The sequence below is a fragment of the Pempheris klunzingeri genome, chromosome 2 (assembly GCF_042242105.1).
Source record: "Pempheris klunzingeri isolate RE-2024b chromosome 2, fPemKlu1.hap1, whole genome shotgun sequence".
NCBI classification, from domain to species: Eukaryota; Metazoa; Chordata; class Actinopteri; order Acropomatiformes; family Pempheridae; genus Pempheris; species Pempheris klunzingeri.
In genome coordinates, this window is record NC_092013.1 from 6,830,450 (window position 1) to 6,845,303 (window position 14,854).

Consider the following 14,854-nt stretch of genomic DNA (forward strand, 5'->3'; position numbering starts at 1 on the left):
AATAGCACGAACCAGTGAATGAGCCTCTCAACACCTCTGTAAACAACAGGACTTTGTTTTTGACTAAGTGGAAGCACTTCTTAGTGTATATTCCTTCCTCATTCTCAGTATTGGATGTAAGAACCACCTTTATATAAACACAGATTCATTTAATAAGTAGAACTGTAACTGTCTCACAATATCAGTGTGAACCAGTATTAGACCTTCTGTGGTGCAGAAATGTGTGTGTACGAATACCAATTAGATTTTAGTAACTTTGTCCATGTTCTAATTCACCTAAAACACTGTGATTGTTACCAACATTAGGTATTTTAAATCATTTGGATTGACTCACCTCTCGAAGCGGCAGGGGTGAAGTCCTATCTTCACAGCAACTGCGCTGCCTGCGTTGAGATTACTGCCCTCAATGGTGATCCTTGTTCCTCCAGACAGCGGCCCAGTGGAAGGATGGACACGGGTGAAGTACGGCGACTAAGAGGGGGCGGGTTGGGTAATAAGAATGGTATTAAAAATCCAAAAAGCTTCGTCTTAGCTGTAATTTTTTTCAGCAACGCTCTCACGACACACAAACAATACACTTACCACAAAGGTGAAGGCCTTGGTGGAGGTCGCTTTGTAGTCCGGGTGAATGCAGTCCCGGACGCACACTTCTACCTGAGCCTCCTGCACCCTGTAACCTGTGGCATCATTCAGCCGACACACGATCCTGGGAAGGGGAAACACAGAGGTGGAGAGATGAGTTCCACCTGTCGCCACTTGTACCAAAAAAATAAAACATTAAAACAAAATCATGAATTTGTTTGCTTAATAATGAGACAGCCATTTGAGATGAAAGACGCTTTGCTGAGTGCAGAAAGGACTGAGGGGGAAACAGCACAGAACAGATGATGGTGCAACATTTTTTTTTCTGCACTGTCCAAGTCAGAAAAAAAATCCAATAGTTTAGAATAAACTGTTTCTGAAGCTGTATTCATAAGAAATAACAAAGAGCAGACCAAATGTTCTATTAGTGGAAATCTGCAGCGCTAAGACAGGCTGTGTGTGTGTGTGTGTGTGTGTGTGTGTGTCTGCATTAGAGCGTAATGTAGAACCATAAGCCTCACACTTGGCCTTGGGTGCTGGCTGGCCAAATGAAAATCCACTGGAGAAATGATTGAATGAGGGGAGGAGTGGCAGTGTAGCCTACGGCAAGAACACACACACAAACACACACACACACAGTAACACACACAGTAGCACACACAGTAACACACACAGTAACACACACAGTAACACACAGTTACTTCATGTTTCACCCACTGGAGACACACTTGACTGTTAATTAGCCAGAGCGAACGTATGAGACAGAGAGAAAGGGCGAGAGTGCAGAAGAACGAGAGAGGAGGAGAAAGAAGAAGAAGGAAAAAGAGAGAGAGAGTAAAAGAGAGCGAGGGTTAAAGTGAGAGAGGCTGATTAATTGAACGAGCACATATCCTACACATCTCCCTCCCCTCCCTTAGATGAGTTATTAACTCTCCTGCTTCCATCCTCCTTGCAGGTGGCCATGGCAACTGCAGCGCTGCGGCGACAATGAATTTCACATTCCGATGCTGCGTGTTTCCATTGTTTTTATTTTCCCTTTCATTTAATCCCAGGTCTCCGCTATGACAAGGGGCCGTGATTAAAATGCTGGACAGCTCTCCGTTAGAAGACTGCGGCTTCGCTTGCATCATTACTGCACAGATGACAGGTGGCTACATTGAGCTGTTATTACGTGGTTAGAAAGACGGAAAGTTCATGGTGCATTTGTAAAGATGACAGCGTTATAAATTATACCCCCCTCAATCAAATTACAGAGGTGGAATATGATGGTAAAAAATTAAGCAGATGCCAAATTCTCACATGGTAACTACTAATAAGGCAATAAAAAAGGGATACCAAGGTTTGTTTTTTTTCCCACTACTGGTAATAATTGACTTTTCTCAATGTGGAATCAAATCCATCTAGTAAATATTTAATGACTGAGGTGAATGAAGAGCTAACTAATACTCAAAGAAACATAAGCAATGCATTTTCTTGTAATTCAAGTTCACTCCAATCACAAAAACATGGAATCTGTGCAGACTGTATGAAGTACTGACAAAGAAAAAGCTAGAACAACATGTCTACATTTTGCCCAACAGTTAGCGCACCTCCTCGTCTCCCCCTCTCTCCACTAGCTGACCTTTGACCCGTGCTGTCAGTCCCGTAACCCTGCCCTGTCTCCTGTTCTACAGCTCTGATGGGGTCACGGGAATGACGAGAGCAACCGGGCCACTAATGGCACCGTATGGCTAACATCACTTTTAATTAGCATGACAGCCTCACTGCCAGCCGCGCCCTCCTCCTCCTCCTCCTCCTCCTCCTCCTGCGGGTGCTATGGCAACAGGCCAATGCAGTGTTACAGGGCTGACAGGGTTAAACATGGACACCTTGGCGGTTTTGGATGTGATTGCTATGACAAAATGAGCATGTGGAAAGAAAAGTCTACGACACACGACCACCTAATATTACTCTACGACTACACAGGCAAATGCAAAAGTGCTACGTTGTGTGTGAATACGATAATATATAAGGGTATAATGGCAAACCGAGCTTGACGTTTCACTGCTGTATTTCTAAACCCGTTTTGGGGACACCTGTCATCGCTGACAAAAGCTGCACAGCATTCTGTTGTCATCACTGTCAAACCATCAAAGTCACATTTCTTATTTTCCTTCTTTGTGAGGGGGCAGAAAGAAAACAAAAATCTTCTGGGACTGTGCTGCAAAACTCAGCAAATGGAGCACTTGTGTACAAATGACAGCGACATAGTTGGAAATAGAATATTGAGGACAACTCCAACTGTGACAAGCCTCATCCTCAATTTTTCCTCGTCCTAAATTGTATCTTCTCTGCTTCTGGATGAATTCAACATAAAATAGAGAGCGTGACTCATCTAGTAGTTTCGCTGAAGGCTCAAATCTTTCTGGGTAGCAATAAGAGTGCAGCGCCAGCGTCACACTGGCTGTGGTTAAGAATCAAATTTTTTCATTCTGAAATGAATCTCATTAATGATTCCCATGATATTACTTACATGAGCACTACAGAAAATTACTCCAATAAGGCGACCTGTTTACAATTAAAACAAAGAGCTCAGTCATGTCCAACAGACTGAACCAAGAACTAAAGCGGCATGATTGTTTATTGCTGTTGCACAAGTAATGCTTTTCTCAGAATATAATACAACAGCTATTAAACTCAAACTCCACCCTTGGCACCCGATTCAAAATTTCCCAGAAAGTAGTAAACACAACTTAATCAGAGGGCACGTTCACAAGTTTTCATCTGTGGAAGAGTTTTTAGAAGATGTACACCACTCGCTTAAAATGCCATTACGTTTCTCTCAGAATGGGCCAAACTAATTCTGATGAGGGTGGTTACATGGGGTAATTGAATTCTGATTGAGTCATTATTCTGATTATTAGCAGAATAAAAAGGTTCCACATAAACTCAGCTGCTCTCAGATTCACATGGGACAGAGACGAGCAGTACCAAACACAGCATGACCCTGCTTTTAAGGAACCAGTTTTGTTTGAAAGACCAAAGCAGTGTTCAGCCATTGGAGGTTTAACTGAAACAGAGCTCTGATAGAGAGAGAGAGAGAGATGCAGTGTTGTGCTCAGCACTCAGTGTCACATCAGTATTGGACAAAGACAAGCATGGTGGTAGAGAGTGTCAGAAACAGGGAGCCTGAGAGTGAGGGGTGGGAGTGAAGAGATGAAGACAGAGATAGTGTCAACGTACTGCTCAGCACTGATGTACTGCTCCTCCTGGGGGTTGCAGGACACCTTGCCGATGCGGACTCCGTTCTGGATGTCTTTGAACTGCAGACCCAGGTTTTCACCCATGATGGTCAGCATGGTTCCTCCCTGCCTGGGCCCCGTCTCTGGAAACAGCTGGTGGAGGAACAAATGAGAGGAGACATATGTAAGAACAACTTCTGTGACACTCGATCTTCACCCAAAAGCAGTCCATCATACACATGTATGTCAGCGTGAATGACTTAAGTCATTGTAGTCATCTCCCATTCTGAATGAATCAGACACTTGCTACCTCATTAAGTGAGATGAAAAATGACCTCAGATCCATTAACTCCACCTCAACTCAGTCAAACATTCACAACCTGCCAACTTTCACACTTAACCTGGACCCACCCATCAAACCCCCACTTGCAGCTCTCATTTAACCCTGTGACGATTAATCTACTGAACACAATTACTGCGCACAGCGACCTCTGCTCCCTCTCTTTCCCCTAGAGGTCTGCGTAAGGTGTGCAGAGGTGCTAATGGCTACCCCAGGCTAGCCCAGCCGCTAATCACAGTCCTATTCATGCAGCCCACGACACAGACAATGGCCCCTTTGGTAATCAGTCATTACTAGCATAATTATGGCTAAAGCTAATTGGATTAGAACCTGGCAGGGGGAAGGGTGAGGTCATTTGTCGCAGTTGGGGTGGGAGGAGGGTGAACTGGATGAGACTTTGGTGGTTTAGTGTCGTGGAGTGGGGGTGTGGGTAAGGTCACACTTCGACCTGGCTTGCCATAAAGAAAGGATAAAATGAATGATCCCTGATTATGTTCCCATTTTTGCACTCAGTCAGACATTTCCCCTACAAGTAAGAAGCCACTGCATACAGTGCAATACAACACACTGTATACATACATGCATCCACAGAGAATTTTCTGTTTTGTGCGAATAAAACAGTTAAGAGTCTATAGATGGTTCAAAACAGCCTACACAGACGTGGACAAAGACATAGGTGTACTGTATGTGGAAAGACCAGTTCTAAAGCTACAAGCAACAGCTCTGATCTCTACAGAAAGATGAAAAAGAAAAAAAAAAAGGTGGTGCTGCAAGCATGGTAACCTTGTGACTACTTGCTATGTGGCCAAACAGTAAAGAATCGAACAACTGACTGTGGCACAGCTACGTTAGCGTCTTCCTTTTTGGATTCTGAATCTCTTTGTCTCATTAAAAGTGAGCGGAGCCAAGACAGTTTGCAACTGGTTAACGATTTTATCAATTTGTCTTGTTGAACTTGGCCAAAGTGGCAACTTTAAAAAGAGGTGAAAACACCCCATGAGTGTGGAACATGTTGTATCTGGAGTAAAGAGTGCACTGACGCCAAAACCTGTTTAAAGGAGTAGTTTGACATTTTAGAAAATACATTTATTCATGTTCTTGCAGCGACGTCTCCTGACTGTGTAGTAAATATAAAGCCTGTGCAGGCATAAAGAAGAGAAGGAAACAATTAGCAAAATCCACCATAAAATTAACTTGTTATATCTTATTTGTTTGATGTACACAAAACCAAAGAAATAAAGTAAGGCTGAAATACAGTAGAAAAGAACGCTTTGGGCAGATTCCAGTGTTTGTGTTAAGCTAACCAGCTGTTGGTGGCAGCCTAAAATTAACCATTCAGACATGAGAATGATATTAATCTTCTTGTCTACCTCTCGGCGAGACAGCTAACAAGTGTATTTCTCAAAAGATCAAGCCATTCCTTTAAGTTTACCTATTGTCTCATATATAAATTGGATCCACTCTGTCAGCATGCTCTCCACAGCTCTATGTCTCCACCTGGTACCAGAAATGATCTCCAGTCTAACATCATTATAGAAAAGGTGGCAGGCTAGTAAAAGCCACAGGTGTTCGGGACGCCGCTAACAGAAACACACAATGGGAACAAAGCCCAGTGTCATACAGGCCAGAATTGAAATGCCACATTGATATAATTAAGGAGTGTTTTCCATCTTACACCAGCTCGGCTTGTGATGAACACACCTCCTCCTTCCCTCGCCCTTTCCCTCTTCCTCTCCGGACTTGTGTGTCTTTTTAATTCCCTCTCTGTCTCTTTGTCAGCATGCCTGAATGCATATATTTTAGCTGGAGACAAAAGAGTGAGTGGCACACAGTAGTGCACCAGTCAGAATCTTCAGATATGATAATCAAATCTCTCTTTCTCCATAAGCACTGGCTTATCAAAACACACACACACACACACACACACTAGTTGTTACATCCACAACTAAACAACACAAACAAAAAGCCCTTTTTGATAAAAGCCACCAGCCTAAACACTCGCTCCATTCTCCTCTTGCCATCGCAGTGCTCTACACCCATTCAAAATCCCTTTTTTCTCTTCATCTCCGACTTGTCCTGTTGTGTCGGAGGCTTTGTGTGAGGCCTATTGTGGCCGGCTGAGCGGCAGTGCACAGATAGCATCTGCTAGTTATAGAGAGAGGAGGAGGAGGAGGAGGAAGGGGGAGGCAGGGGACACACAGAGAGATGATATGAACATGGTGTAAGGTTTCTAAACTTCATCTGTGATATGAAAATCTCTCAAAAACAAAAAGTGACCAAAAAAAAACTGATGGAGACAATGGAGTGTGTGATGACAGGGATAACATGAGCCTTTGTCACTAAATGTGAACATGAGAGAGTGAAAAATAGATTGAAGATGTGAATCCTCAACATAAAGAACAAAGATGTGACAGAAGTCAAAATCGCACTGGGGCCAATTATATTCCTCTGGCTGAACTTTGAGCATGTTTGGAAGGAAAATCATTGAAAAAGTAAATAAGCTCATTTAGACATCAGATTAGCAGACATTCAGTTATAATATTCTTTTTAAATAAGAAGTATTTATTCAGAACTGGCTTGTTTTATTATTTGTCTCAATGCTCCAACAGTGAGACTTGCTGTTGAGCTCTAAATCACAGAGGCCTGGTCGATACGGGCCTCTAAAGAGAAAGATACTTCTCTTGATGTTGGTCGACAGGAGGAGGAGGAGGAGGAGGGAGACGATGGAAAGGGAAGGAAAGTGAAAAGGATTGAGGAGTTGATAAAGTAAAGAAAATAAAAAAATGTCAAAAATGGTAACAAGGGACAGAGATTGGCAGGAGATGCATGAAGGAAGAGAAGAAAAGAAACAGACAAGAAAATGGAGATGTAGAGGGAAATAAGGAAGTCTGGCAAAGGCTAATGTTCTAGCTTAACAATACATGAGGGAGAAATCGTTGGCCTTTTGCAAGTGCACAAGCTGTGAAACTGGACAAAAGACAAGAACACTTCTCCATGCAAAATCAGGTACTTCTCAGAGCACAAAAACACATTCATACTTTCTCATATAAAAATCACCACAAAGAAGGAAGAAAACACAAAGCACACAAGTGTGCCATGTGCTAAAACACTAAAAATGCACACACCCCCCCCCCCCACACACACACACACGCAGGCATGGCCTGTGCTGTTTTAATTGGTTTCTAAGGGCTAGCTGTAATGCTCTTCCTATCCCCTAGGAGAAGGCAGGCAGGAGATGATGGATGATGGAGGGCTAGGCAGCATCCAAGGCCAGTGCTAGGACACTGCTGCACTACACTGGGACACAGCGCCAGACGTGTGTGTGTGTGTGTGTGTGTGTGTGTGTGTGTCACTGTCTGTGCGAGGGTGTGGTGAATGTGATTTTGAAGATACCATTAAAGCCATGAATTGGAAGTTGTAACTTTTTTATCTCTGACTTTAAACATCTTACATGGGAATGCAGGCCTCTCAGAGTGCGTTTGTGTATGAGGGCTGCAGTGGTCTCTGCTTGTGTGAGTGTCTATGTGCATGCATTTACACGCACGCATGCACACACACACACACACACACACAATGTGTTGTGAAGCTTGTTGTGAAAGAGATCTAATTAATCCTAGTGCACAATGTCAGTGTAGAGAAAAAAATGCAGCACAATAAAAGCAGCACTCTAACAGCCAAATTCTTACAATGTCTAAAACCAATCATTTACAGTCTAACACGTCAAGTGCTGTCTTTGGAGAGCGGCGTTTAACGGTACCCAACTGCACGCTATTGCACAACGTCAAATGGGCAATAGCACACTCGGAAATGACACCAAATGGGTTCATTTGAGCAACGCTTGTTGCTCTGAAAGCTCTGGATAGCTGTGTATAATACGTGTCTGTATGTTGTGTGTGTGTGTGAGTGTGTGTGAGTGTGTGTGTGTGTGTGGCCACACTGTGTCTCTAGTGGCGTTTCTTTCCTGGTCGAGCACACATTCTCCAGTCCAAATGAAATTAGCAGCTAATCCCCTAGCTAATGGCCACACAGCAGCTAGCATGCTGCAAAAAAATGAGCAAAGCAGCTGGAATAAAGCAAGAAGAAATAAAAAAAAAAAAAAACAGGGAGAGAGGGATTTGAATGAACGGATGGTAAAAAGTGGAGCAATATTCAATTTGTGTGGTGGATGTGATGCTCTTTGGGAGAACTGAAGGATGAAATGACAGAAGAAAGGGAAGAGATTTTCTTTGTCGCCTGCGGATGTTCTCTTGGCATTAAATGTCACACCGTAAATGTCAAAGGTGGAGAGGAGAGGTGAGGCTGGGAGCGCGGCTCGGTGATGACGCTTCCTCCAGTGTCTCTCTCCTCCTCTATTCTTCTTTGTCTCATGAAGGTTCTCAGACCTGCAGCTGGTTTCTCCTCCTGCTGTTTTTGAAGCTCTTCTACGCCTGATTTTTGACTGCCACCAACATCTTGCCCCGAGGCCAGGATTTACCCCTCAATATGCATGCTAGAGCACATGCTTGCATGCACGCACACACATCCCCACCTCACCCCTTCATGCAGACTTTTTTTTCTCTGCCATCTCTCTCATACATACACACAGAACCCAATTGGCTCTGTGCGCTTGTTTCAAAGAGATAACTGAAGCGAGCAAGGAGAGAGAGAGGATTTATCTATGTGCCAGTGCCCCAATTATCCAATATCTCCATTACGTATTCAGAGAGACGAACCCGTGTCACACAGGAAATGTGCTGAGGGCTCCAGCCATAAAAGTCAGCATCGGTGAAATGGGCATTATAAACTATACATATATTTCACACTCATTTAAGTAGGGAGACATGGCGCTCGTTTTGACTGAGATGATTCTTCGTCTTATTTGCGATAAAATTACTATTGAAGAAAAAAAATGTTAAGAGCTTGAGAATGAATGACGGCGAGGAGGAAAAGAAAGGAGGAAAGCAGAAGGGCATATGAGAACGAGCGAAAGGGTCGAACGTCAAGTCAAAGTGAGAGCGTGCACGCGTGTGTCAGTCCCAGTGGTGAGCAGTAGGGACGGTGACCAGGTCACAGTCAGACGAGGACCACCGCCACGGTTACCGGTGGCAACAGATGGGTGCGCCATGGTGTTTAGACGCCTTAGCTCATCCAGCCTGTCAGATGCGCACATGCACACCCGCGCCCATGGTGGGACACAATTAGCACACTTCCACATTCTCTGTTTCTTTACCTCCCTCCTGCGCGTACACACTCCAGACAACCACCCTCTCCGCCTCCTCAGGTGTGTTTGGGAGTGTGTGTGTGTGTGTGTGTGCAGACATCATCTCTAATCACGTCAGTGTGATCAGTCTTAGTGTGTGTGAACTGCCTCCTCCTGACCGGCCCATCTGTGTTGTGGTTGCAGTCATGGTGATGGCTTCTAAGTTGTCTCTCCTTCCTGCTGCCTCCCCCCCTAAAATGTCCCCTTCACTGGCTGAGGCCAAACAATGACGCAGCACAGGTAGGGTCTTCTAACCTCTTCTTCTGGAAAACTTACTTTTACTAATGAGCTTACTTTGGCAGTCCTCTGATTTGTGTCAAAGGCAAGTCTTCAAGTTCAAACTTTGCAGTACAAGAGGTAAATACAACCCAGTTACAAAGGGAATATTGTCACTTGGACCCCCTCCCTTCTGACCCCTGACAAAAACCTGACGTGTTTGTTGTTTGGGGGGGTTGAGTTGCTGGGTAACACATACCAAACAGCAGCTGAAGTGCCTGCTTTAACTCTAGCAGTGGTAAGAGAAAAGCTTTGCTTAACTCTGGATTCAGCAGCTCGATGCAATGTTGATTTTAGGGTGGGCTGTTCCCTGGCCTCACAGACCTTGGGGTGTTAATGTGTGTGGCGACGGCGTCAGTTCACATTTTTGGCAAAAAAGGCCCCATTTCAAGAGGTTTTTATTTATGTAGTGAGGTTTTAAAACTATTTTTGCTAATTTATTTTTGTTGGATGATGATAAGAAAAATATTTTTGTAAAACCTCTATGGAAATCCTGGATAAAAACAGCAATATAGCAATGGAAAGCTCTGTATGTTTGTTGTAGAGTAACTGCATTGCGTATGTTGTTGCCTATTGAGCACTGAACACTTTCAATTCAGTTAAAAGGGGGGGTTGTGTGTCCCTGCAGGTCCACATGTGCAGTTACTGCTGAGCTTCAGGAGCATACTGAGCTGCTACATAGTGTTGTGTGTAAGCATGTGTCACGACTATCACAGCTTACCTTGGTGATCTTGGGGTGTGCACAGCGGCTGTTCCCTGTGGTGGCGTGCATCCAGGTGCTCTCTGGAGGAGTACACTCCTGCCTCAGGGAGCACTTCTTCTCCTGTACACACCAACCGCACTCGAACCTGGGGTTTGCCTTCAGACACATCCCGCAGCTCTCCCTCAGTGCGTAGCACTTATACAGGTGGGCTGGTGAGGAGAAGAAGAACAAGTACAGGAAATTCAGTATTAAGAAAATTTCATTGAAGGGAATGAGGCTTGTGAGAGAATAAATTTAGCTCACCATCAATATGGAATTACTGCAGTACAAGTTAACTAAGCAGACAAACATCCTGAAGGGTAAAGCAGCTTGAAAAATCACCTAAACATCTCCATTTTAAGTTTCTCGGCTTCCACACAAAAAATTCCAAAACTTCTTCAATGTCTTTGAGGCAAAGTTGAATTAAGGCACTATTTCCCGTCGGCCTCAGGAATTCTGCAGGGAAATCTTTTTTTCTCTCTCTGCTATTCCATCCCCAAATCCCATTGGTCATGGAGCAGCTTTAAAGCAACCCTGTGCCAATTACCGGCTGCTAAATGACTCCTCTCTAATTACATTAACATATCAGTATTTAAGACAAGCGAGCATCGCTCACTCTACAACAGATGATTATCATGAGTGAGAAATGGGGAGGGGGCTGGCCGTGAAGAGAGATAGACGGAGAGAGGGAGACGTCTTTGGGCGGTAGGTCGCCTCCAGTTGCACTTTCAGTAGATTTAGACTTAAGATAACACACAATGCATAGATGCTGATGCATGCCGCTGATATTATACACCGTCTACGCAGCTGCTTGTAAAAGATGCCATTTAGAAAACACTTTGTCCTTTGGAGGGCCATAGACTATCAAAGCATTTTATGTTGCATCCATGAATATAAACACCACATTATTGTGGATTACAGTGGGGTCCCTAAGCACATACACATACTGTATGTCTGGTGTATGTTACAAATGCATCCATATAACACACCAGCCATAGCAAGCAGCTTGAGAAACGTGAAATCTGAGACGTCAACAGCTTGCTTGGTACATTTAGACTACAGGGAATGACATCAATAAATGGAACAAATTGACTCTGTGGTGTTACCTTACATTACTGACAAAATGACAATGATCACTGCATCACAGACTTTGGAGATGTAACAACTTCTAATGTGAAATACTACACAAAAATCCCGGCTCCTATTCGTTTCTTTAACCATCAAAGAGTGATAAACAGGACCAGACAACGCAGCTCCCTGTGTTGTGTAAAACTCCTTGAGCATGTCATCAACAGGCCGTATCGAACACAGAGGTAGCTGGTGATGATGTTACTTTACCTCACAGCAGGGGAATAATGTTACAGACCCCTGCTGTGCTGTACAGGCCACAATAATTATACAGACAGCACTATAAAGACTGTCCTACCAGTAATTATATCCAACAGACATGATCTCATTGTCTCTTCTCACAGTGGTGCACTGAGTATGTGTATGTGTTTCATCATTACCGACATGGTTCTTTGTTTGGAGGGCAAGGCGTGGTTCTACAGTACTGTATAATACCATTTAAAAAGTGGATACACGTATAATACATGCCAACCTACGTGTGAACGTCTGAAACCTTGCACAACAGGAGTGTAATAATATAGCTTTCTATCATTTTATTATTTACTTCTGACATAAAACACAGAAATGTGATGGTAGGCACTGTAGAGCATTGTGGTTTTGCTTTCTCAACACTGCATCTATTGGCCTTATCACTTTGCATATTACACACAATGAAGATCCCCAATTTGGTTCAACAGATTGAAATGTAACGCTCCATTACATAGAAAACTTACCAAACTAAAATAAATCATTTTTGTCACACGCCTGCTTACTTTGGGCGTCAGCCTGTTACTACGGCTACCACTACTTATTTGCTAACTGTTGCAATGACAAAAGAGACTTGACAGACATAATCATTAGTCAATTATTACATTAGTGAATACTAATGACCTAGTGTATGTGTGCTATCTTAAGCCTGTGTCAGGGCAAACTTTCAGGCATTTAAGCTCAGTCCTAGAATTGCAATGTTTAATTCTATCTTCACACTTGCAAAACATGTATCAAATGTATGAGTTACACATGAAGTAACAGTAAGTAACGAGTCCCTTATAGACAAAAAACACCAGTTGCAAGGGGTGGACTGGCTGAGGGGTTTTGGTCACAATCTAAATGGTTTACCATGCAGCTGGAGCTGTTTTTGTCAGAATCACTAAATTACGGCATAGTGGACCTTTTTGAGATGCTGTATCAGCCATGACTCGGCTCAAGATAAAACAAAACAAAATCAACGCAGCTTTTCACATGGGACGGATTAAAGTCTATAATGTTTCACACTAAAGGTTCAGACACATCATGTTGATAAGAAAACTTAAAGATTTAAGAGTATTTTCTCCTGAATGACACACTCCGCTCCTCCCCAGTCTTCTGTGAGACCAAGAGCGGATGCAGATTGAATAGCTAGAACCAATACGGGTCGATATTGTGTGACACCACATTAACTCACCTTTGATGTTGTAGGGGTTGTCGATAACAAAGTTTCCGTTCCAAACCACAGACAAATCCACTGGCAAGTCGCTGATGTCATTGCCCTCGTAGGTATACTGAAATATAAAACAGCAACATCAGAGTTAGCATTCATAGTCATGTATCTGTACCTAAAACAATATTTTTCTCACACCAATAACATCATGGTAAGACATTTTCGGTCTTTTAATAAAATATTAAATTGGTTAAAGAGAAAAAAATCTGCCAATAATAGAGCACACTCTGTTCAGCTAGTGGCTGGTAGTAATGTCATACCCTGCGGTGCTCACACAGTTGAAGGGCCATAAAAATGAATGATGAAAGACAGGCTATATTGTGATTTTAACGCGCAGCACATCCGCTGCTGCCTGGCAGAGCACAGAGTTGATTAAGAGATTGGAATCCCCATCACTGTGTGACTCATTCCATTCCAGTGATAAATGAAAGGCGTAATATTTCTCCAACAATAATATTCTCATCTAATTTCATTTTTGCATCCTGAACTAATAAGAGTTGAAATGTAATTGACTCGTCGTCGGCATAATCAGTTTTATGGAATCTCTTTAAATGAGACAACAAGCTTCAAAAGCGGCAATGTGATGGCGGTGTGTAAACTGAGGAATAACAGAGAAAGAGCTCCTACGAGACCCCTCCCAACCTCTGAACTAATAAATTATCAACGACAATTATCACCGGCAAATAAAATGCAGCTTTAGAAGTTACGCCGCCTCCTCAATCCCCCCCCACCCTCCCCTCCTCCTCCCCCCTCACACACAGAGCAGCCAAACACGAAGGTAAACAAACATTCAGCTGCAAATACTCATTCATCATGAACCCTGCAACCCCCAATCCGAGACACATTCTGCATTATTAAGTACACCAACCATTAATTGTCTTTGATACAACACAAAGCAGATGCTAGATAGCAAGAGATTGCATGTTCTCTGCTTTGAAGCTACCGCTGCAGTGATGCGAGGGTGATAGCTGGTAAGACTTGAGATAGGCCATGTTAACCTAATGCCTCTGTCAGTCAAAGGGTGCCCAGTCACTCTCATTGCCACTGGTATGGTCACTATCTTCAATGGCCTTGGGGTGAGAGATTGCAGGACTATTCTCCTCTAGTGGAGTGGCGATAAAATCCAATGTGAAAGCCCAGAGCCTGAGGCTATGGGGCCCTCACAGATTGAATCTAGCTACAACTTTGCCACTACACGATATCACCCACTCCAATGTGATACTGTGAGATTTATCTTGACATCTGTAATAATAGTGAATTTAAATGTATTTGAGGGGGAAACGACCAAGAAAATGTGCATAGAGAAGATAAGAAAATGAGAGGACACAGCAATGTCACAATGTGTGAATGGCTGATTAATTCATTCTTCACTTTTTGCGATTGGATGATTTACATTCAGCGGGCCCTGAAGGCAGAGATGCTGATATCCAAATAAAGGAAGATGTCTCTGTGTATCTCAGAAGAACTACTACTCCTCTCTTCTAGTTTATTTTAAAGGGAAATTCTTTCAAAATATGTTTTCAGGCACATTTTGGTGCTCTAATTTATTAAGTAGCCATGAACTATTGAAGAGGAAACCCTAGGGAACTCCACCTGGGAGCTGGACTGCAGAAGACTTTTACTCTTACTTTTATAGAAAGTTATTCTGTAAATGTGTGTAGCACAGGCTTTAGACTGCACTACTGCACTATATGTAGATCTTCGTGAAGCTGAAACTAGTTCGTTAGTTGAGCAATTTTGATTGTTTCAATAATATGTCAAGCAAAGGAGAGTTGAAAAGAAAGAGAGGAAGAGAGAACATAGTTTGAGATAACACAAGTTTTGTGAGAAAGGTACCTTCTCCTTCAGTGAACCTGGTAACTAAAGA

General features: G+C 43.1%; 1 protein-coding gene across 1 annotated transcript in view; it reads right to left on the bottom strand.

Moving 5' to 3' along the window:
* plxna1b (plexin A1b) overlaps window positions 1-14,854 on the bottom strand; it is a 185,363-nt gene that overhangs the window by 32,688 nt on the left and 137,821 nt on the right. Inside the window, exons 11-15 of the mRNA XM_070840141.1 lie at window positions 12,952-13,048; window positions 10,380-10,570; window positions 3,805-3,956; window positions 583-706; window positions 335-471 (exon numbers count right to left, since the gene is read on the bottom strand). Coding sequence (XP_070696242.1) covers window positions 335-471; window positions 583-706; window positions 3,805-3,956; window positions 10,380-10,570; window positions 12,952-13,048 — 701 coding nt within the window. The remainder of the gene's footprint in view (window positions 1-334; window positions 472-582; window positions 707-3,804; window positions 3,957-10,379; window positions 10,571-12,951; window positions 13,049-14,854) is intronic.